The sequence below is a fragment of the Bos grunniens genome, chromosome 29, assembly GCF_055505025.1.
Source record: "Bos grunniens cultivar Pamir isolate PY7600 chromosome 29, Bosgru_T2T1.0, whole genome shotgun sequence".
NCBI lineage: Eukaryota > Metazoa > Chordata > Mammalia > Artiodactyla > Bovidae > Bos > Bos grunniens.
Window position 1 is genome coordinate 33365643 of NC_141193.1, and position 23735 is coordinate 33389377.

Below are 23735 nucleotides of genomic sequence, written 5' to 3' on the forward strand. Positions count from 1 at the left end.
CAGCAACCCTAAAATTAAGTTCAAATAGAATCAAGAAATGTTGGGTTAGTGATCATTATGAGTTTTTTAAAACAGCCCGACCTGATCTTTTCTTCTCACCTTCTCTTATTTTCCCAAAGCTATGGGTACAGCTCCCTACTGATACAGAATGTTACAGTTGAATCTTTTAAAGTCATTCAGACATTGAACCTAATCCTCTTATTTTACAAAGATGAGGAAGTAGGACCAGAGGGGTTAAATACTGTCTGTCAAGTCAGAACTAGATGCCTGGTCTCCTGCATCTTAGCTAACTGCCTTATCCACAATACCAGGCTGACCACAGTAGTGCCTACAGGAAACACAGTGCACATGATCTCAACATTCTGTTGACATGTTATCAAAGAGCACTTAATGTTTCACTGAAAGTCATGATTACAAGTATGTAAGCATGACTTTAAAAAGCAATTCAAATAGAATTTCTAGGAAGAGCCCATGAGATACATGGACTGCTTACTGCAGAATGGATAAATGTCTAGGACAGAATCATGAGTGCTACTGAGACTGTTAGCAGAGAAATTTGGGAACTTCCTGTGCTGTCCACTGAAATTTTAACACTGAAAACCCTGCAATAAAGAGAAAATGTGCTTTCTTTAAGCTGCTGATAGATAGTAAGGCTGTATGGTATTTGGGAGCACAGGCTTAAAAATCACAGCTCCCTATCTGCTGCTGCTAAGTCACTTCAGTCGTGTCCGACTCTGTGCGACCCCATAGACGGCAGCCCACCAGGCTCCTCTGTCCATGGGATTCTCCAGGCAAGAACACTGGAGTGGGTTGCCATTTCCTCCTCCAATGCATGAAAGTGAAAAGTGAAAGTGAAGTCGCTCAGTCGTGTCTGACTCTTAGCCACCCCATGGACTGCAGCCTACCAGGCTCCTCCATCCATGGGATTTTCCAGGCAAGAGTACTGGAGTGGGGTGCCATTGCTCCCTATCTGTATGACCTTAAATGTTACTTTACCTCTCTCTGTAACTGTTTCCTCATCTCTAAAGTGGGATCAAAAAAACACCTATACTTCATAAGGTGATTAAGAATATTATACACATAGTGCATGTGAAGAACCCAGGACAATACAAAGTCTCTGTAAAAAGTGGCCTTTTTACTTGCTTGTTTTAACAAATTCAGTATTTATGAGAGTCTGCTCAGAAGAAAGAATATTAGTTTTTCCAGTCCACCATGCAAGATGAGGGAAACCAAGTAAAAGTGCTGAAAAGAACACTGGGTTTAGTGGTGACAAATTAGTCACTAATTAGTCAGGTAATTGTGAAGAGCTTTTCTAACCTATTTTTTTGGTCATAAAGTCCAGGTATAAACCTGTAATTATAAATCAGCCTGATAGGTATCTCTGAAAACTGAGAGTTGAAAAGTATGTTATAAGAAATCACTCCTGGTTCAAATGGAAGCAGCAGAAGTCCCTCTGCAGTGTTATAACCTTGCCCTGTCCCTCAGAAGCCCTATACATCTCTTACTCACTCCATGTTCATGTTCTCAGCAAAAGTCAAAGACCAACAAGAATCTCGTTTTTTGTCAAAACACTAATTTTTTACAAGCTGTTTCTCTTTAATAGTTTTAGTCAAGAATGAGAGCACAATAATATAGAAAACCTAAATTTATTTGTTAAGCTATCACAAAGACAAAACAATTTTCTGAAATACTTTGAGAACTTCATCCCAATTCCGCTTGTTCTTTTACAGAAACTGACCTGAGAGGCTGGCAATGAAAGGATACAACCTAAGCGGTTATAACAGAACAGACTGATGAAACATGGTGAAAGGAGCAAAGGCTAGGCAGGAGCACTTGTGTTAGTGGTAATATGTGTGGCTGGGCTGTTTCTGAAGAGGCTCCCTAGAGTTAACTGACCTGGGTCCCCAGTTAGTAAAAAGACCTTTATCCCTGTGGAAAGTGCAGAGATTAGGATTTCTCCGAGACCTCTGTTTTTCTTTTTTAAGGAGTTAAGGGTATCCTTAGGCCCTAAGGCATATAGCTTAGATTCAGCCTCTCTTTCCCACGCAGTCTACCTACACCTTCAAACGCCAGCGCATTTCCACCACGTAGTCCTGCTAGGTTTTGAGGATGCATATAGTGAAGGTGGGAATCACAGGCCTACTCAGAGAGTACACCTAGACACAACGGTTTGGGGTAAATCATAAACTACAAATACCCTTCTGGTTAAGTTAATTCACCTTTGTTAATAAAGGTCATAGTTTCTTGTGCTGGTGACAGCTTCTTGTCTCAGTATACTCTGTCTCAAGAAAGAACTGGTTCAGGTAAGTTTTGGAGAAAGAAAAAGACTTTCATCAACACCCACTCCACAGTGGAAGAGGCACCAAGTTCTCTCCTACAGTTATGAGCAGAATCTGAAAAACAAAAGGTTTACAGTGTTTATACTAATAGCTATTATTTATTAAATGCCTAGTCAAGACTGCCAGAGGACTTACATATATTATATTTCAATCTTTGCAATAATCCTGCCAGGCAGTTACTATCATCTTCATTTTTCAGAAGGGGAAACTGAGAATCGTAGAAGTTACACTCCTTGTCTGAAGGCACAGAGCTGGTAATGTGGTGGAGCTGTGATTCCACCACTCATGTGCCTCCCCCCGCACTCTATCTTGTCCATCGAGAGGTCATAGCTTCATTATCTTGAAATTTCTAATACCTACCTACATACTCCAATTATTTCTTGTTCTCTCCTCAAAGCCAAATGTAATTTTAAATGATTAAAAATTTACAGACATTGTTTGGAATTAAGATTAATTAATTAAGGTTAATGCTGGATAATTAATTCATTATCCAGATGAAGAACTTTTTTATTCATAAACTTTATGAATAAAAATCTCTTTGCTCTAGCTATAGCACAAAATGAACATAAACAAATTATCAGTTCATTAGAAAGTTGTGGCTATTTTACAGTTGTTTCATCATAAAAATTGTACTTCAAAGAATCCTAAGAATTCTCACCAGAAAAATGCTCCAACATTCCATTTGTGTAACCATTAGTGACATACCAAATACGTTTCTCCATCTTATTAATAGAGTAGTTGGCATTCTTTGAATAGTCCCTTTTCAAGAAGAAATATGTTAAAGCCAGATCAAAAAATCTGTTTTCCAGTTTTAATAAAAATTACTGAAAAAAATCCATATACTATGAAGAATGTGATAAATAAAGAATCTCATCAATAAAGGAAGAAGACATATTGGTACTGAAAGATTCCCCATAAAGTATTATTTCAACAGTGAAATATTGATATCCAGAACTGTGAAATCTGAAAATTAACATTAGCAGAGCTCCAACAATGTTAACACATACTTTAAGCAAACTGTAGAGGAGACACTGCTGATTTTAGATGATGGCTACCAATGACAGAAGTAAATGTTGTATAAGTAAAGAGACATAAATCACAGAACTTTTAAGGTTATTTTCTAATAGTTCCACTGGCAGCAGCTGAGAGGAAAGCTGAGATCCATTATCACAATTCATGGTTAAGATGTTATATTCACAAAGGCAATAATCTGCTTTGTGAATTATTGTAGCAAATCTCTGTTTTGTGTTTTTGATGAAATGCTAAGGTTTCAAATATCCTAAGTGGGAAGGAAAAGTTGACTCAAGAGCAGAGCGGGACATGACCTCAAGTTCTGCTGCTCCCACATGAGTCAACCAGGGAGATCTCTGCTTTTGAACAAAGGGTAATGTCCTTCTCTTGATTCACTGAAAATCAGCGTCTTATCCTTCCATGTACTCTCAACGGCTAGCACAGTGCTTGGCAGCTAGTAAGTGCTCAGTAAATGTTAACCTGAACATTACCATGCTGTCAGATCTTGATTTCTTAGCGGCAGAAACTACATAGTTTCAAGTAACTTCATAAATGGATTAAAAAACATTTTCCCACAACTGCTAATTTGTTAGAGTTCTCCTCAAATCTGAAGATAAAAATCAATTGTTTCACATGACTTTCATGTTCAGTGACAAGGGAGAAAATACTCACCCTAAAGCAGCATCCATCATTTTCAGTGATCAACATCTGCATCCTCAAACTGTCCAGCAACTGTTGGTGTAGTATCTACCTCCATCCCATCTGAAGAAAAAATTAACCACTGAGCAACAGTCTACTAAGCACTTTCGATAGTTAAGAGTCAGCTTAGATTTCAACCAGAAGGAAGCTAGCGCCCTCTGCTGGTAAGAGTTGCTATTTCTTTTTTTTTATTTTATTTTATTTTTAAACTTTACATAATTGTATTAGTCTTGACAATTGAAACTACCAAGGAACAGACTAAGAAAAATGCCACCTGTGGATTTAGGCCAAGTTAAAATTAGTATGTATATTTAACTTTCACTTTGCAACTCTCAGTCTCAGAAATGAAAGAGCTCCAAGCAGGGACTTTCAAATGCAGCAAGCATCCATTTTTCACTCTTCACAGAACTGTGTTAGATGTTTCACCATATGACTTCTTTTTTTAAAGCATGAAGTACTATCTAAGCTTGCAACATAATTCAGTAGAAAAGACTGAAATAAATAAGTAAAGTGAGATTCTTACTTATCTCTGTTTTTTTAATCTCATTGAAAAAAAAAAAAAAAAAGATGGGGGAGAACCAACAACCAAAAAAAGCCCCCTGGAAAGAGCTGTCTAAAGCTGCTTTTGCCACTTCTTCACCTCCCACTCACGCTCAACTCTTTAGCCCACCACAAACTGGCTTCTGCCCACAGCCCATTGGCACCCCACCACTCAGACATTCAGCAGGACATACAAATAAAACACTTATATAAAATTAACTCACCTTTCCACATAGAAAATACATCCCTTTCCAAAAGGATACTTCTTACTTGCTCAACCCAGAAACCCCTACCATATCTCTAACTTCTGTTGCTTCTATCTCTTAAATACCTCTCAAATTTGTTCAGTCTTTTGACACTACTGCCACTCCCTAATTAGGCCACTATCTCTCATCTAATTTAAATCATAAGCTTCTTAAGTATCTAGTATCTCCTCTAGTATCTCCCTTTGCAATTAATTTTTTGTATCACAGCCAGAGTCATCTTCTAAAACACTAATCAAACTAAAATTCTTCAATGGCTTCCCACTGACTTAAACACAGGTTGAAATTCTTTAACACAGCTTTCAAGTTCCGTTACTATACAGTCCAGTTCACTATTCCACCTTTATCTGTTGCCATAATAGCTACCCATCACACTCAAGAATTCCAGATATAATGAACTTTCAGTTCCCCAAAGCTGAATGGTCTCTTGATCCTTCACTTTACACATGACTGACCCCCTGACCTGCCTCTCTCCCCAAACTGTATGTAATCCCTCTTTACTTGGTTCATTTTTATTTATCTTCAGACTGTGGCTTAAATGTCACTTACTCCATGAAGTTTGAATCTCTCTCTGACTGTCCAGCCTCTGATTCCATAGTTCTGCAAGCTTCCCCTTTATCTCAATGTTGTATCACAATGTACTGTAACTACCTAACTAGTTAATTTCTTTTTCTCTCCACTAGAATGCCATTGATAGATATTAACTGCATCTTCCTTAGGCACTCCTGTATTCTCTCTACCTGCCACAGTAGCTCAACAAACATCTCTTACATAAACAAACACAGGAAGCACTGAAATGCCACCAGTTGAAATTTCACTATGGATTTATCAGAACATCATGTTGCATACTGTTAATATATTATTTTAAAAATAAATTTAAAAAAAGAAATTGCACAGGTCAAATTAAATAAGTGGAAAAAAAAAGTGATGTGGGTACCCAGAACTTAAGAAGACAGAGAATGGTTTAAGCTGAATTTTATGTATAGGCAACTCAATATGCCAGTGAGGCTTAGGAATACAAGTCAAATTATCTCACTTTACCAACAAGTGTTCGTGACCTTAAAGTCAGTTGCTATAAAGCATTAAATAAAAAGTTCTATAATTAAAAACAACAAAAAGCCTTCAGTGATGAAAGGTTTTTTAATGTCCAAGGGTACTCTTCAGCTAATCACTATAATAAAAAAAAAAAAGGAGTATCTTGAATTCTTTCAGCTAAGATTTCGGTATAGCACTAGAGATCACCTGAGTCACCTAACCCTAAAGCCTATGTTAGAGGCTCACCATGTAGAGCTTAAAATGGAGAGCAGACACAACGAACAGTAACGTGACCCACAGCCTAATTCCAAATTAAATACCCCAGAACTTCAGGAACCTCAGGTCAGAACGCTATGTACATGGAGATAATGATCACAACATTATGAGAGAAACTTAAACATCAATAAAAGAAAAACTATGGCAATCCTCTTTAAGAACATTCTGCATCACTAAAAATTAAAAGTGTTAAGATTCTGTAGCAACACAAAATACTGAACTGAATACATGGAGGATGCAAGAAATGCTCATAACGGTATCTGGCAGATTGTTTTTACACATTAGCTTATTTAATCCCCTTACCACTTATTAGCTATTTGACTGCAAGCTAGGTATGTGACCTTTCTGTGCCTTAGTTTCTTCATCTATAAAATGGGGCTCATAACAGCATCTACTGTGGAGAAGGAAATGGCAACCCACTCCAGTATTCTTGCCTGGGAAATCCCATGGACTGAGGAGCCCAGCGGGCTACAGTCCATGGGGTCGCAAAGAGTCAGACATGACTGAAGCTGCTAAACAACATCTACCAGAAGGTTCTTGGAAGGATTAAATGAGTAAATACACATAACGTGCTTCCATCAGGATCTGACACATAGGAACACTACCTAAATGTTTTCTTGAGGGTAGTAGGAACAAGATTGGAGACAAGTGGCGCAAAGACAGAGGTGTCTCTCCAGAGTCCGAAGAATTTATATGGTGAATATCAATGACACTGAGTGTTCTCAGAAGATTAATAAGGCGCAGTGAGGTAGAGGGAAGACTGATTTGAGGCAAAAAATTTCCTACTACAAATCCAGTGTGAGGGAAAAAGGACCTATGTTTGGAGCATAGCAGTAGTTATAGCAAGGAGATCTGAAAAGTCATTTAAAGGAAAAATCCATAGCAGTCAGTATTAGACTGGCAGGGAACAAATGATAAAGGCGGAGTCAAAAGAATACAAAACTTACAGATTTTTGTTAAGTTAGGGAAAAAAGTTTAAAAACACTTACATATAGTTCCCATTCTACGTAATTCTACATTTGCTTCCTATACCATCAAGAATTCCGAGTACTCACCTTCATAATCTCTTATTGAATCTTCTGTCCGGACTCCAGCCATGTTATACTGGCTGCTCACAGACTGAGAAAGCATTCCTTCCAATCTCTCCAGTGTGGCTTGGCCTTCTGCTGTTAAATGGGATAATCCTTCTTCATAGGTATAAAATGTAGGGATGTCCCCCTGCCCTTGTTCTAAATAAATTAAAAGCTTTTAAGCCATTATAGAACAATTAGGGGGAAAAAAAGACAATCAATAATGCATCTATCTACTGAAGATAAGGTACAGTGAAAAAAGGCTTCAAGGAAAACACTCAACATTTATTCAACACACACACATCAGCCATCTATTGAAGACAAATATACACAGAAAATGTCTCTACTCTCTAAGATGAGAAGGGATTCTAAGAGATAACAAGCAAGTATATAGCAATTCCCAAAGAATCAAATGTCCAGGGACTAGGAGGAAAAGAGGGTGTTCCTAAGATTACAGAGTTTTATCCCAAGGTGGGAATTTTACATGACTGTTTTTTGCTGATTAAAATGCATCCTGCTTTTAAAAAACCAGAAATTCTGGAAAATACAAACAGGATTTAAAAATTAAATTACCCTGAAACTTCAGCAAAGATGATAATGTATTTAGATGTATATAAAGGAGAATCCCAGAAATGAGTCTGTCTCAAGCCAGGAGGTGGCACATAAGGAGGCAACAGCTTTAGGGAGCCAAATTGGTATCCATGAGAAAAGAGAAGAAAACAGCAGACACCTCAAGTAACAAGACTCTACACCAAGCTAGTGACTGTATTTTGCTCTGAGGAGGTAAAGGGAGATAATCTTAGATAAATGAAGTATGGTTCTGGGGAAAAGACATCACCTTAGCAATGAGGTGGTTGATGGAATACGTTAAAGATGTAGATGATACAGGTTCCAAGCAGTGGAGAGAGGCTTGTTTTCTGGGAGCAACTTCAACTTTAAAAGATTCTCCCAACTACCCATTATCTTATCACAGTCTTTTCTTCTATTTACTTCTGTTTTCTCCCCCGCCCTCTATGTTTTGCCCTCAAGCTTGGGATGCCTGTAACATTTTCTAACTTGGCTGAGACATGAATTGTGCCACTAACTTTTATTAAAAACCAAGTTACATGAATACTTAAGAGATATAAAAGAATTATAATCCCATACCCTATACAAATACATGTTTAAAATGAAACACACATACATAAATGTTTTAAATACATACACAAACACTTTAAAAAAAATCCACTTCACTAACCATGGGCTTCCACATCATATTCGTCTCCATCGTAATCATCTGAATCTTCATCCTCAGGATCTGGATGCAAAGCCTGGCATTCACACATTGCAGTGAACATTGCCTCCACTGAACAAGTAAATTAAAAATTTCTCATTAATTTTTTTCTGATTAATGTACAATAAAAATCTAATAAGACAACCATCAGGGCAAATAAATTTAATGAGTAGACAAGAGGTATATTGGTGGTGATCTAGTCGCTAAGTTATGTCCGACTCTTGCGACTCCAAGGACTGTAGCCTGCCAGACTCCTCTGTCCATGGGATTCTCCAGGCAAGAATACTGGAGTGGGTTGCCATTTCCTGCTCTAAGAGGTATACTAGGGTCACAGTATTTACAAAATATGCCAAATTTCAAGGAAAATCAATCTTGATGGCAATAGACAAGCCACAAAATATTAATAATAAGAGGTCTTTTTGAAATATTACTGAGATCTCCTCATGCCTTGTTGGATTTTCCAAGAAAAAGCATCAGAGTCCTGGTCAGACTACTGGCATCAGGGTGAAGCCCCTCAAGGCAGCGCTCTTTCCAGCTGTCCTGGCATCATCCACTTCGGAATTGCCACGGGCCCACTGTCCTCTATTCAGTGAGATTCACAGTCAACAGGACCAAGTCCATAAATAACAGGTTCCTCCATTCACAAAACACACCAGGAACATGGTATCTACTACACTCACTTCATTGACAATCTTTGTATTAATAGGTATCTGGTCCTCAATGATATTACAGATGCTAAAATGAAGAAAAAGCAATAGAACAGAGGTAATGAGAGTGAGGGCTTGAATAGCAAAGACATTACTTTGCCAACAAAGGTCTGTCTAGTCAAGGCTATGGTTTTTCCAGTGGTCATGTATGGATGTGAGAGTTGGACTGTGAAGAAAGCTGAGGGCCGAAGAATTGATGCTTTTGAACTGTGGTATTGGAGAAGACTCTTGAGAGTCCCTTGGACTGCAAGGAGATCCAACCAGTCCATTCTGAAGGAGACAGCCCTGGGTGTTCTTTGGAGGGAATGATGCTAAAGCTGAAGCTCCAGTACTTCGGCCAACTCACGTGAAGAGTTGACTCACTGGAAAAGACTCTGATGCTGGAAGGGATTGGGGGCAGGAGGAAAAGGGGGCGCCAGAGGATGAGATGGCTGGATGGCATCACCGACTCGATATACGTGAGTTTGAGTGAACTCCAGGAGTTGGTGATGGACAGGGAGGCCTGGCGTGCTGCAATTCATGGGGTCGCAAAGAGTCGGACACAACTGAGCGATTGAACTGAACTGAATGAGAGTGAGGGCTTCCCTGGTGGCTCAGTGGCAAAGAATCCGTCTGCCAGTGCAGGAGACATGGGTTTGATCCCCAGATTGGCAAGATCCTCTGGAGAAGGAAATGGCAACCCACTCCAGTATTCTTGCCTGGGAAACCCCATGGACAGATAAGCCTGGTAGGCTTCAGTCCATGGGGTCGCAAAAGAGTCAGATATAACTTAGCGACTAAAACAATAAACAATAACAACAAATGAGGATGAAGGTGTGCGTGTGTGTGTGTGTGTGTGTGTGTGTGTGTGTGTGTGTGAGTGAGAGAGAGAGAGAGACAGGGGCAGGGGAAGAAAGAATGTTTGGTACTTAAAGGGAAAAAAATCACATGTTCTACAGAATACTCACATGCTGATTTATCACTAGGCACAAATCTAAATTCAGAAATAGGTTCAATGTCATCATCACTATCTTCCTCTTCTTCATCAGCAACCGATTCTTTTGATTCTTCTAGAAAGGGTATAAAAAAAGAAAAGAAAGGGTATTAAAAAACAGCTTAACTATATTTATGTTTAAAAATACAATCTTAAAAGTATTTCTTAAAGGATGTTTATTGATACATCTAAACATTGCATTTTTTTTACTCCCAATTATAAAACATTATTTTAGAGCTAAAAAAAGACTCTGGATAGTCTCTCTGGTCTAGTCACACTGTACTTGAAGTTCTAGGGATACCAAGCCCCAACATCATGGTAGGGGGTGAGGAAACCCAAAAAGTCAGACCTCTAACAATTAGAGTTTCACTGTCATGTCTGTTTATTTCACCATGAAACAATGAGTTCAGCAGCAGTCTGTAAACCACTGTGATTTATCACCAACAATTTACAGATAAGAAAACTAAGGCACATAAAAATTAACTGACTCAAAAGATAAATTAATAAATAAAGTCTGTTGGCAAGAAAAAGCTACAAATGTTCAATAAACAGAACTAGCACATCCTGTTGGTCAAAGTGGAAACTGCTAAAATCACTACAGATGTACATATCCTATTACCCAGCAACTCTTAATCTAAGTACATGAATGTTTCCTGAAGTACTTTATGTACTACAGAAAATATAAGAAATAAATGTTAATTTAAAAAAGGAAAACAGATGTAACTTGATCATATTATGTTCAGTAGATAACATCTGAAAATGAATAAATGTGATTTATATGGATCAAAATGAAGGAATTTTAAAACATAATTGAGTAAAAGAGCTCACTGGAGAATATATATAATACCATTTACATTTACAAGTTTTAAACACAAAAGAGAACCATTATATTGCTTAAGGGTGTGTATATATATATACACTCTGTAAAAATCTAAAAGCATAGACAGGAAGGACACACATCATCTTTAAGAAAAACTCTGGAGACAGAATTAGGAATGAAATGGGGAGGGGTATAAAAACAAATTTCCATACTATTAATATAATTTTATTTTTTTTAGACTAATTATGAAAAAATGTTAGAATTTACACTGGATATTATATAATGAAAAACTTTTTAAAAAAATTATTCTGAACTTTTCAACATATGAATTATTTCATAATGTTTTTTTAAAAAGGTGAATAAAACAAACAGACCCCAAAACCACCAAAACATGTTAAAAAAATCATCTTAAAAATACAACGTTTAGCATATTACAGCTGCCATTTTGAAAAAATGTTAATTCTCCATATAGATGGAGATAAAGTAGAAAGGCATTCAAAGTATATACTTTCTGGAAAGCAAGCTGACAATATGTTAAGAGCTTTTTAATAAGGGGTACCCACTATATATTTTTTAACTTTTAATTTTTATAAGTCACACAAGTTCACTGAATAATGAAAAAATACAGATAAGCAAAAAACACAAAATTTTAAATGGCCACTATTAGCAGCTTTAAGTAATATATATAATAGAACTTTTCTGTCCTGTTTCTAATGTTATTAAATTGTTACATAAAAGAGATGTGTCTTCTGTAAAATAGTAAAATACAAAAATATTGGACAGTTCTAAAAAATTCTTAGTAGTTGAATATATTATGGTACTACCAAACTTTTTCAACGCATTTAAAAAAATGATATCATACTATAACTACTGTTCCATAACTGAATGGACGTCACTTTTCAAACCATAAATTCAAATAATGGTACAAAAATAATGGAAAGAGTCAAGATGGATTCAAAGTAAAAAGTCCCTACCCCTCTAGTCCTCTCCCTAGAAATAACCACTATTAACACCTTTTTTCAAACCTTTCTTCTACAGGTATGTATCTTAAAGCAATAAAGAGAAATATAGCATTTTTACAATTAGGAAAAAAACACCACTATGACAAACATTAATCATCTCATACTAGATCATAGTAGTGACTACCAAACTCTTGTCTCCTTAAACGTTTCTAAAATTTTAGAAATGGGAATGTATTTTTTTTAGTCATTTAAAAAATAATCTAATGTTCTCAACAATAAGCTGATGGTCTACTTTAGTGGTTAATGGAGGTAAGCCAAACAGAAAAAATAAATAAATAAATAAATATATGGGGCTTGAAGAGTCAGGACAAGAGGACCAAAGGCTGGAAAAACAGGATCCACATCTGTGTAACTTATAAAAGTGCAGTTCCAGATAAACAGAAATGGAGAAGTATTAAAATACAGGTGATGGAAAAAACTACTCCCTAGTAAGATAGAAAAGTTTTACTTATTTTAGTAAGAGTTTTAATTCCGTCTATCTCAAGAAGATAATCATATAGAATAAATGTTTAAAATACCCACCCCAAACCTGCCGAATCCTTATTACCTAGTTTGGGACTCCCCAAATTGTATTTTTAACAAGTTTCCAAGGTGTTTCTAATGTGCAGCCAGGTTTAAAAACCAAAAATTACTACAATGCCCTAATTATTTTGGATAAAATGGAGGCTCAGAGAGATGAAAATGACTTGCCTACCAAGTTCTGGTTCAGTGTGCTTTCCCTTTTAGCTAGCTTTATTCAAACCCTACTTCTCTAACTTTATTTTCTGACATACACCTTTGCCCAATGCCAATGCTCTACACTATTTATGAGCATGTCACACCAAAATTTAAAACTGACTAACAAGAGAAGGCAATGGCACCCCACTCCAGTACTCTTGCCTGGAAAATCCCATGGATGGAGGAGCCTGGTGGGCTGCAGTCCATGGGGTCGCTAAGAGTCAGACACGACTAAGCGACTTCACTTTCACTTTTCATGCATTGGAGAAGGAAATGGCAACCCACTCCAGTGTTCTTGCTTGGAGAATCCCAGAGATGGGGGAGCCTGGTGGGCTGCCATCTATGGGGTCATACAGAGTCGGACACGACTGAAGTGACTTAGCAGCAGCAACAAGAGTATCTCTAAAATTTCACATCTACGAATGAATGGCAAAAAAAAGGGCGGGGGGGAGGGTGGTGGCGCAGGGAGTGTGGATTCGCTGGCAGTCCAGTGGTTAGGACTTGGGCTCTCACTGCCAGGGCCTTGCATTCCATCCCTGGCCAAGCAACTAAGATCCTACGAGCCTTGTAGCATGGCCAAATAAATAAATAAATAATAAGAATAAATAGAAATAAATAAAATTTCATGTCTATATATCAGTGGATGAATGAAAGCTTTCAACTAAACATGGCATATAAACTCTTGGTTATAAAATCATAGTTGAAGATACTTAGATGGAAAGTGAACTTTGTGTCCAAGGCCACCTCATCTGGAAGTCTCACTACAACACAAGGTCAACAGCTTTTTACATTTCCTTACCCTCTTTCAAATTCCACTAGATTTTTATCTACCTTTAGATGCTTCCCAATGGCAAGAGTTTTAAATCTCACACCAAAAATATTTTCAAATCGCTAAATCAGTCTATCACTTAATGAGGCAGGGTGTGCCAAAAGTCTTAAAATTAAATAAGTAGTGTCACACAATATAAATGCTCATGTTATATCTGAAACCATACTAAATCCCAAATTGGAAGAGCAATAGCTCAACAGGAAAATTCATGGCATTATTTCTTACATGCTATTTCAAAGAAAAGCAAAGCACTATCTTCAAATCAAAAGTTTACTAAAATGTAACAACAGTCTTTCAACTCCAAAGTTATTCATTCTCACAAAGGATGAACATATTAAACTAATATACTATAAAAACTTTAGTTATACTTAAAAAATCAAGCATAAGTTTTTATTTCCTGCCTAACTTGTTTCTCACTTAGAATTCTTGAAACTCATTGTGAAAGTGGCTCAGGCATGTCCAACTGTTTGTGACCCCATGGACTATACAATCCATGGAATTCTCTAGGCCAGAATACTGGAGTAGGTAGCCTTTCCCTTCTCCAAGGGATCTTCCCAACCCAGGGATCAAACCCAGGTCTCCCACATTACAGGCACATTCTTTACCAAGTGAGCCACAGGGAAGCTCAAGAAAACTGAAGTGGGTAGCCTATCCCTTCTTCATGGGACCTTCCTGCCCCAAGAATCAAACCGGGGTCTCCTGCATTGCAGGCAGGTTCTTTTTTTTTTTTTTTTCAAGGCGAATTCTTTACCAACTGAGCTCTCAGGGAAATTCATTATGGAGAGCCTAAAAAATGGATCTTAAAAATCTTTCTTACTTCTTCTTTCATCAACCGTACTAGATTTTTATGACTCTGTTGTTTCCTCCACCTGCAAGACCTGGCAATCTTGTACCATAGGGTTTCTCAATCTTGAGACAATAATATTGACATTTGGACTGGTTAATTCAATTCTCTGTTGTGGGAGCCTGTCCTAGGAATTGTAGGATGTTTAGTAGTATCCCTGGCCTCTAACTAGATGTCAGCAGCGCTCCTCTCCACCTCTAGTGGTGACAAAAATGCCATGACAAAATGTAACTGGCAAATGTCGGGAGAGGGCAACGTGTCCACCATTAAGAACTATTTCTATAACAAAACAAAACAGGTTCTATCCTAAACTATTAGAAGGGAAGCATATGGATCCAAGCCTCTAAGGGTGCTAAAAGTAAATGCCTTTACACCGAGAAAGAATAACAAACTCAAGAGGAGAAACAAGAAATGCAAATGCATAACAGCTAAATAATTTTAAGTGCAACTATTAATATGTAGAAAGTAAAAGGCAGTGTGCAAATTATTTTAGTGTGCTGAAATTTTGCTTAAGAAAGTATTATCCAAAATAAGTGAATGGCTTGAATACTACATTATCATCATCAGTGACTGCTTTTTGAAATATACTACACCAAAGGAAGCTCAAGATTAAATTATACCATACATACCTCCAAATTTGGCATTCACCATAACATACAGATGCTCTCGTGGATAGGCGTTTAGGTCCCTGGATACTGCATGCAAACTAATGGTGGGGTATTCCAGGGAGAATCCTAATCCAGAGCCATCTAACCAAGACAGGCGGCTGAAAAACATGTGTGAAGTGGATTATTTGAAGAAATTAAATCCTAATTTGACGTCCTAATTTGATGTTTATAAAGGTGCAGCTTGGACATATATTAATATATATGTGAATAAATTCAAGCATATTGTTTAGAAATTTCCTAAAAGAAGAAAATTCGCAGCAGGAATTTAGTTTCTTTAAGACAGTTCTGTTATAGTTCACTTTCCCCTATCTAAATATCCAAACAGATTTGAAATGCTATTTTTCTTAAGTCACATGTATGTTTCTATGCCTTTTTATGCTTGTTTGTATTTGGAATGTCTTCAGGCATCTTCTTTGCTTTGGCAAATCTTCTTCGTCTGGGTAAGTCCCAGTCTTTCCATAAACCCTCTCTTCAATTATTCCAGTGCAATGATCTCTTCTTTTCCTAAATCACGCTTAGGCTCAGTAATATACAACTGAGCACCTAACTCTGTGGTAATGAATTTTATATGTATCGGACAGAACATGAGTTACTTGACAAAGCTTTAACATTCTTCAAAACCATTGCCACAATGCTTAGCATGTAAATATGCAATAAATACCTAAGAAGCACTAATTTCTCCACTAATCCTACATTAAATAACATACACATGAAATGGCTGTAATAACACAAGTTGGAAAATAATCATCACATTGAAAAGCAGATGTTATGAAGCCTTTCATTTATTTTGCAACTTAAGGAGAAAGCCACAAATAAGCAATGTCTAGTTATCCCTCAAAAGTGGTCAATGCAAATATTTTATTGCTTTAACAAAGGAAAAGTATCAGGAAAATCAGTACTCTGAGTTTTGAGTAAGGACTGACTGATTTTTTTTGGTAATACTTCACCCATCTGGAACTGCACCATTTAGCAGGGAAAAAAGTTGCAAAAAAGATGCTTAAGAAACCACAAAAATGTTAATAAAATAAAAGCCAATGCACTATACTGGTTGCACAGGGCTGGAGGAAAATACAAAGTGACTGCTAACAGGTGTCAGTTTCTTTGGGGGACATGAAAATATTCTAAAATTCCTGAATATTCTAATATTCTAGAATATTAGATCTAATATTCTAATATTCTAGAATATTAGATCTAATATTCTAATATTCTAGAATATTAGATCTAATATTCTAATATTCTAGAATATTAGATCTAATATTCTAATATTCTAGAATATTAGATCTAATATTCTAATATTCAGGAATTGGGAATTCCTTGGCGGTCCAGTGGTTATAACTTGGTGCTTTCAATTTTGGGGCCCAGATTCAATTCTTGGTTGGGGAATTAAGATCCCACAGGCTGTGCAGCATGGCCAAAAAAATAAGTAAGAAATTAAAAGTAAATAACACTGTGTTGATGGCTGCACAACTCTGTTATATATACCTATTTATTAATATATAACATATTTATGTATGTTACATATATTATATGTATGCATGCCGAGTCACTTCAGTCATGTCTGACTCTTTGTGACCCCATGGACTGTAGCCCGTCAGGCTCCTTTGTCCATGGAATTCTCCAGGCAAATAGTACAGTGGGTTGCCATGATCTCCTCCAGGGGATCTTTCCCACCCAAGAACTGAACCCGTGTCTCCTGCTGCTCCTGCACTGCAGGCAGATTCTTTATTGCTGAGCCACTAGGATAGTCCTATACACACATACACATACACACACATATATTTAAATACATGGATTGCATGCTATGTAAATTAGGTCAATGAAGCTTTTACTTTAAAAAGAAGTTAATGCAATAAAAACCCCATATCTTCTATTTTCTATACAACTGTAACAAGCCTGGCAGTCTGACATCTAAGGAAGCAAAAACAAACACAACAGTAGAACCTAGGACTTCTTGTGTGGGAACAATGACACTGCAGCAGTCTGAGAGCATTCATACTCAATGTAAGGGGAGGCTGAGCTCTACACCTCAATCCCCCAAAGGAAATCAATGGCTAATAGCACAAAACAAATGTGTAACACTTGACTCTCACTTATAAAAGCAAAGGCAGAATTAGATTATGGTGAAAATTGCACAACTTCGTAAACACACTAAAACATAAGGAACTGTACACTAAAACAAAACAAAACAAAAAAGCACTGTCATTGAGAAATGTTTCAACATGCTTATTGAAAATGAAAAACTGGGAAGCTTTTTAAAGTGATAAAAGCTCTAGAATAACTCATCCCATTGGGTCCAAAGAAGTAGATTTTATTATTGTAGTTAGACTGCATGTGCTCTATGGGCCTTTCCTCCACTGCTTTCCTCTTAATGTGGAGAAGAAATAGTGCTCAGGCATCACGGAAGTACTGCCAGTTCCTTATTAAAACTATATTATTTAAAGCAAATAAACTCCTTTTTTTCTCACTTCAGAAATCCCCTGGCATTATCATAATTCAGAAAGGAGTATTCCAAATTTCAGTACCCAAAATGATTTGAAATACCCAGAGCCACAAAATTTTCTTTAATGACTCAATTAGGAGACGGAAAAGCTGAAAAACAAGTACAGACTCAGTGCCTATAAATTATGGCTTTCACTTTAAAAAGCACATAATTATTGCTCTGTAGTTCCTTACTGCTGGCAGAACAAATGCTATCTCCCCAGGGCATTTCCCGTGGAGCACTCATAATCTTATACAGGAACATGGATTATATACTCAACAGAACAGAAGAAAGTTTCACTCAAAAGCAACATTTACTCTCATTATTAAGTTCTGATTTTTTACTTATTTTCTTTTCATATATTCTAGAAGAAAAGCCCTTCAAAACCAAACTATCTAACTATACCCTGTGCTGTGCTTAGTTGCTCAGTCGTGTCTGACTCTGCAACCCCGTGGACGCCAGGCTCCTCTGTCCATGGGGCTTCTCCAGACAAGAACACGGGAGTGGGTTGCCATGCCTTCCTCCAGAGGATCTTTCCAACCCAGGGATCGAATCCAGGTCTCCCCTATTGCAGGTAGAGTCTTTACTGTCTGAGCCACCAGGGAAACCCTAATTATATATCCAGTCCCAAAGAAACCAAGAGTCACATAAGGGAAAAACAAGAATCTGGCAGTTAGTAAAGATACAGAGGAAATGTTGTGCTATCCTCCAATGGTTCCGCAAATTAACAGTGTATTTTATTCCTGGCCTGGGGAAAAAGACAGGACAGAAAGATAAGAGAGATCTTGAATTTAGGTTGGCTTAATTATCTGGTTTAAAATTGACTTGGGAATAAACATAAAAAGAGCATTACTTATAAATTTAAGTTACCTATTTTTAATTTAAATATTTTATTTCACTTGTTTCAAATAATCTATTTTGAATGATTCATGCCTCTGTTCCTTTCTTCATTTGGACAAAAAGTCAAATTCCTATGAAAACTAAGCTTTGAAAATAAGTCCAAAGGAGTTCTAAATCTCTCAATCTTCACCTGAAAAACTACCTAAAAACAAATCAGACCCTGTTCCTCTTTACCTACAACACTAAAGTAGTTTGCACAAAGCCTTTAGGCCATAAGCTAAACTCAAGAACATGACTCCCTCCTTCTCCAGCTTTATGTATTTATTTTTGGTCGTGCTGGGTCTTTGTTGCCGCACAGGCTTTTCTCTAGTTGTGGTGCGTGGGTTTCTCACTGCAACGGCCTCTCTTGCTGCGGAGCACCGGTTGCAGGGTGCACAGGCTTCAGCAGTTGTGGCTCCCGGATTCTAGAGCACAGGTCAACAGTTGTGGCTCAGGAGCTTAGCTGCATGTGGGATCTTCCTGGATCAGGGATTGAATCCATGTCCTTTGCACTGGCAGGCGGATTCTTTACCACTGAGGCATCAGGGAAGCTCCTTCTCTAGCTTTACTATGTTTCCACTCTTTCTCCGTTGGTCCCTAAAATAAGAGAACTGCTTGACTGTGCGTGTGTGTGTGTGAACACACAATATATATCCTGGCACACATAGTATTGTTTCTCACCCTTGCCTCTGAGCATCCTGTTTCTTCTAATTAGAATGTTTCCTCTCAGACCCACCTCATTTACCTGGCTAACTGTCAATCCTCATTTGTCACATCCTCTATGAAGCATCGGAGAAGGCAATGGCACCCCACTCCAGTACTCTTGCCTGGAAAATCCCATGGATGGAGTAGCCTGGTGGGCCGCAGTCCATGGGGTTGCTAAGAGTCAGAAAAGACTCAGCGACTTCACTTTCACTTTTCTGCATTGGAGAAGGAAATGGCAACCCACTCCAGTGTTCTTGCCTGGAGAATCCCCGGGATGGGGGAGCCTGGTGGGCTGCCGTCTATGGGATCGCACAGAGTCGGACACGACTGAAGCGACTTAGCAGCAGCGGCAGCAGCAGCTATGAAGCACTCCCAGTTTGTTGAGATGTTGACTCTGTCAAGGTACAGGGACTTCCCTGGTGGCGAAGAGGATAAGAATCCACCTGCCAGTGCAGGGGACACAGATTTGATCCCTGGTCCAGGAAGATTTCACATGCCTATGCGCCTCAACTACTGGTGCCCACATGCTCAACTACTGAAACCCATGTGCCTAGAGCCCTGTGCTCCACAAGAAGCCTGAACACCATAATAAAGAGTAGCCCTGCTCACCACAACTAGAGAAAGCATGCACAAAGCAAGGAAGACGCAACGCAGACCGAAAAAAAAAAGAAAGATTTGGAAATGCTAGGTGGGAAAGAACAAAAAGGGGCAAGAAACCAAAGAGGTAAGGCTAATAATGAATTAAGAGGGATGAAAAATGGTGTCCAAGGTACTGGTAATATTCTACTCTTAACCTTGAGGTGCTATGCAGGTGTTAGTTTAAATATAACTCCTTAAACCATCTATTTGTAATTCATATTTTTTGTATGTATATTTTATAAAAATACTTTCTTAAAAAGATGTTAGTAAAAAGTTGAAATAAATAATTTTTTAAACAGTTAAGAGCTTAAAAGGAGTTTGTACTTCCTCACTATGGTTATATAAGAGAATGTCCTTATCCTTAGATTTTGACACAAGTATTTATAGGTGAAATGATGACATGTCTGCAACTCAAAAATCTCAGAAAAAAGAGAGATAAATGTGGCCAAATGTTAACGACTGATGAATCTCGGTGAAGGAGCTACGGCTATTAATTTACAACACTTGCAACTTTTCTTTAGTTTTGAAATTTATCCAAATGAAAAAACAAGCATAGGACCTTCCCCTAATAGGATTTATATTATACAGGAGACAATGCACAGAGAAGCCATGGAGAAAAGGGGGACTGTGCAGGGGCTAAGAATATATCTGTGTTCCACTTTCTACTCCTTGAAAGAAATTGCTCTCACAAGATCTCTGAAGATCTTCTTGTCAATACCCAACAGGCGCTTTTCAGATTTTATTTTATTTGACCACTCCTCTCTTTTTCCTCAAGTCTCTTCTTCCCTGGTGGCTCAGACGGTAAAGTGTCTGTCTACAATGAGGAAGACCTGGGTTCGATCCCTGGGTCAGGAAGATTCCCTGGAGAAGGAAACAGCAACCCACTCCAGTACTCTTGCCTGGAAAATCCCATGGACAGAGGAGCTTGGTGCAGGTTACTGTCCATGGGGTCGCAAAGAGTCTGGCACAACTGAGAGACTTCACTTTCACTTTCTTCTTCTATAACATAACTTGTGTAGATGTGTCCCCAAGGTTCTATCCTTGGCCCTCTCTTCTCAAGTATCTAATCCATCCATCTTTAACACAACTCTCCCAAGAAATATGCTCATATGTGCAACTAATCCACATTTGCAGACCAAACTCATTACCTGTACTTTACCCCAAACTTGATCTTCTCTCATCCATATTTCCTACCTGTGACTGGCCAGAAACCTAAGCTTTGTTCAATGACTAGATTTCCTTCGAAAGCAAGGGGTTCTTTACATCTTTTTGTGCCTGCTGTGGCAGGGAGAATTTTGGCCCCTATGACTCTCACATCTCCTGGTGCCAAACCTGTGAATATGCTGCATGGCAGAAGGAACTTTGTGTATGTAATTAAGGTTACTAATCAGTTCACAAGAGAGAGATTACCCTGGATTATCTGTGTGGGTCCAACATAATCACGTGACTTCTTAAAAGAAGGGAATTTTCTCTGACTGCAGACAAAACTGATACAGAATACAGAGAGAAGCGAAGGACAGGAAAAGATTCAATGCGTGACTGTTGGCTTGAAGATGAATGGAACCATGTCGCGGAAATGAGAACTTCTATTCTACAATCTCAACATGTAAAACAAGTCTATGAAAGCAAAAAATGCTCCAGGTACCCAAATAAAAGGGCAATTCCTTCTAGGAACAGAAATGAGTTAGGTACCTCTGGATACAACCCCTACCAGTGTGGGGGTGCAGGTGTTCCTCTCCCCACTCATACCTACAGAAGAAAACCTATACCCCCTTAACCAAGCTTTAAAAATCCTGCACGATTTGCTCTAAACCTACATATCCTACCCAGGGCAACACCTCCCATTCCTGATCATCAACGTGGCAGGCACTTCGATGACTCTTCTTCACTCAGGTCCTGGAAACTCAAAACCTTACAATGAGACCTTCAACAAAAAGCAGCACCCCGTCAGACCTCCAGTAAACAGGTGGGTAGAAAGCGCAATGAATGAGGCGAACACCGTCTGACGACGAAGAGAGACAAGAAGGCTCCGAGGAGACGACACTGGAACACACGAGTCTTCTCCTCAGCAGAGGCACCTCCTAGGCAAAGCGGGGCACGCGCTCCCCAGCCCCACAGCCTCAGACGTCTCAGTCTCCCCCACGCTACTCCGCACCGCCCGCGCCCGGCAGAGACGAGGCGCGCAGGAAGCCAGCCCTCGGAAACAGAGACCCTACCTTTCAGCGATGTACAGGGTGCCGGTGCCGAGGCCCTTCCCGTTCAGCACAGCCTCGGTGTCTGGTTGCTGCTGCCGTAGGCCCTCAGCCGACCCAGGCGGCGGGAAACTTCTGAGGAAGCTCATAACTGCGAGGAGCGCTGAGACACCGGCTAGGAGCTGGCTGAGGCACCGCAAACCCTTCGCCGCGTCCCGCCCCGGAAGCAGTAGCAATTCCCCCCGGAAGAGTAACTTAGTCGGCCCCGGAATTCGAGCCCATCTACCATAGAGATGAGACGTTCTAGGACAACTCTCACAGGCTTGAGACGATAGAGTTTGTCAAGTTACGGACTTTCCCTTCTCCCTCTGGTTTCTAAGGCTCCAGGTTTGGAATAACGGAGTGTTCTCCCCACAATCTACTTCAGGATCGTCACAGCAACCTTGTGAGAGAGGAAGCACAGGAAATAATAAATTTCTTTTTTCTGCCGAAGGGGAAACGGAACCGTAAGGCAGGGAGTCTCTTGCCTGAGGTTGCACAGGAATGAGAGACCACACTGATATACAAGTCGGTCTCCTAAGTGGGTGCGGCTCTTCTCACCTGCGCCCGCCTCCACTAGGCCTTGTTCACGTCTCAACAGCCACGCCCCAGACATCACTTTAGGTCCTAACGCCGTCCTAGTACACGAACCACATATCCCCTGGTATCAGATGTGCAAACGAGCGCAAAGAGGTAATTAACCCTGGGTGAAGAGCTAGTTGTGTCAGCAAGCATATGGGGCGCTGAAGGGAAAAGAATTAATCCATTAGATTTGGAATTCTTTATTTCTTCACTAGACACTGAAAAAGTATTAAGAGCTAATAAAAACTTTTAAAATAATCATAAAAATAGCTAATGGTAACCGGGTATTAAGTGTCAGGCTCCGTTCAAGGCGTGCGTGCTAAGTCGCTCCAGTTGTGTCCGACTCTTTGCGACCTTACTGACTGTAACCCGCCAGGCTCCTCTCTTTACCCTTATTATTTCTTAATTTCCTCTTCGTGACAACTTTATGGCGAAGACAGAGCTGAAACGGGAACTAGTGGAAAGTAGTAGGAATAGATCCTGAGAGCCTGAGGCTTCAGGATCTGTCATGTCATCTATCTGACATGCAGACACACGGTGATGTCAGCTAGGACCTCTGTGGGAACCATCAGCTGGAACACGTTTACGTTTCCTTCGTGTGGCCTGAGCTTCCTCACAGCTTGGCAACTGGGTTTTGAAGTTGAGCATCCCAAGAAAGAGACTGGTATAAGCTGCACAGCCTCTTCTGACTTAGCCTTGGAAGTTACAGAGTGTAACCACAGGTAGGATCTGCTGGATTTTTCATCTTTTTTTTTTTTTTTTTTTTTTTAACGTACTTTGTGGTCCTATATGCTTTGACATGCCTGCAGCCCTGGCTGACACCTTGACTGAAGGTTTGGGAGCGACCCTGAGGCAGAGGAACCCAACTAAACTCAGATTCATGGACGGACAGGAAGCTGTTGGGTTTTGGTGTGTGTTTTGGTTTTGGTTTTGGTGTGCTGCAGGGCAAGCAGGTATCTTAGTTCCCCAACCAGTGATTAAAAACTGTGCCCTCTGCAGTGGAAGCGTGGATTCTTAACCACTGAACCACCAAGGAAGTCCCAAATAGTGGTTTTTTAAGTAACTAAGTTTTGGGGTAAACACAGCAATAGATCACTAATATGCTTACTAAAGAGAAGAGAAAGAACCTTGAAC

General features: G+C 39.1%; 1 protein-coding gene across 2 annotated transcripts; it reads right to left on the reverse strand.

The window, feature by feature from the left end:
- Positions 1–1630: 1630 nt before the first annotated feature.
- Positions 1631–22208, reverse strand: CLNS1A (chloride nucleotide-sensitive channel 1A). Of its 2 annotated transcripts, none has more exons than XM_086385767.1 (7): positions 22005–22208; positions 15048–15184; positions 10161–10262; positions 8471–8578; positions 7219–7329; positions 4023–4112; positions 1631–2393 (listed from the first exon to the last, which is right to left on the reverse strand). In XM_086385767.1, exons 1-6 carry the CDS (start codon positions 22127–22129, stop codon positions 4045–4047), a joined length of 651 nt encoding a protein of 216 aa, XP_086241893.1. In that variant the 5' UTR covers positions 22130–22208; the 3' UTR covers positions 1631–2393; positions 4023–4044. The 2 variants fall into 2 exon arrangements, with proteins under 2 accessions (XP_086241893.1, XP_086241892.1); XM_086385766.1 differs by having other exon boundaries at positions 7219–7392.
- Between the last annotated feature and the right edge of the window lie 1527 nt (positions 22209–23735).

Bases quoted from the DNA above. Each gene is read 5' to 3' on its own strand.
- CLNS1A (XM_086385766.1), bottom strand. From the start codon at position 22,129: ATGAGCTTCCTCAGAAGTTTCCCGCCGCCTGGGTCGGCTGAGGGCCTA. The intron at 8,579-10,160 runs GTGAGTATTCTG...TTACTTGTTCAG, and splicing joins GCCTAGTGATAAATCAGCAT to TGGAGGCAATGTTCACTGCA. The intron at 4,113-7,218 runs GTGAGTACTCGG...TTTTTTCTTCAG, and splicing joins TTCAATAAGAGATTATGAAG to ATGGGATGGAGGTAGATACT.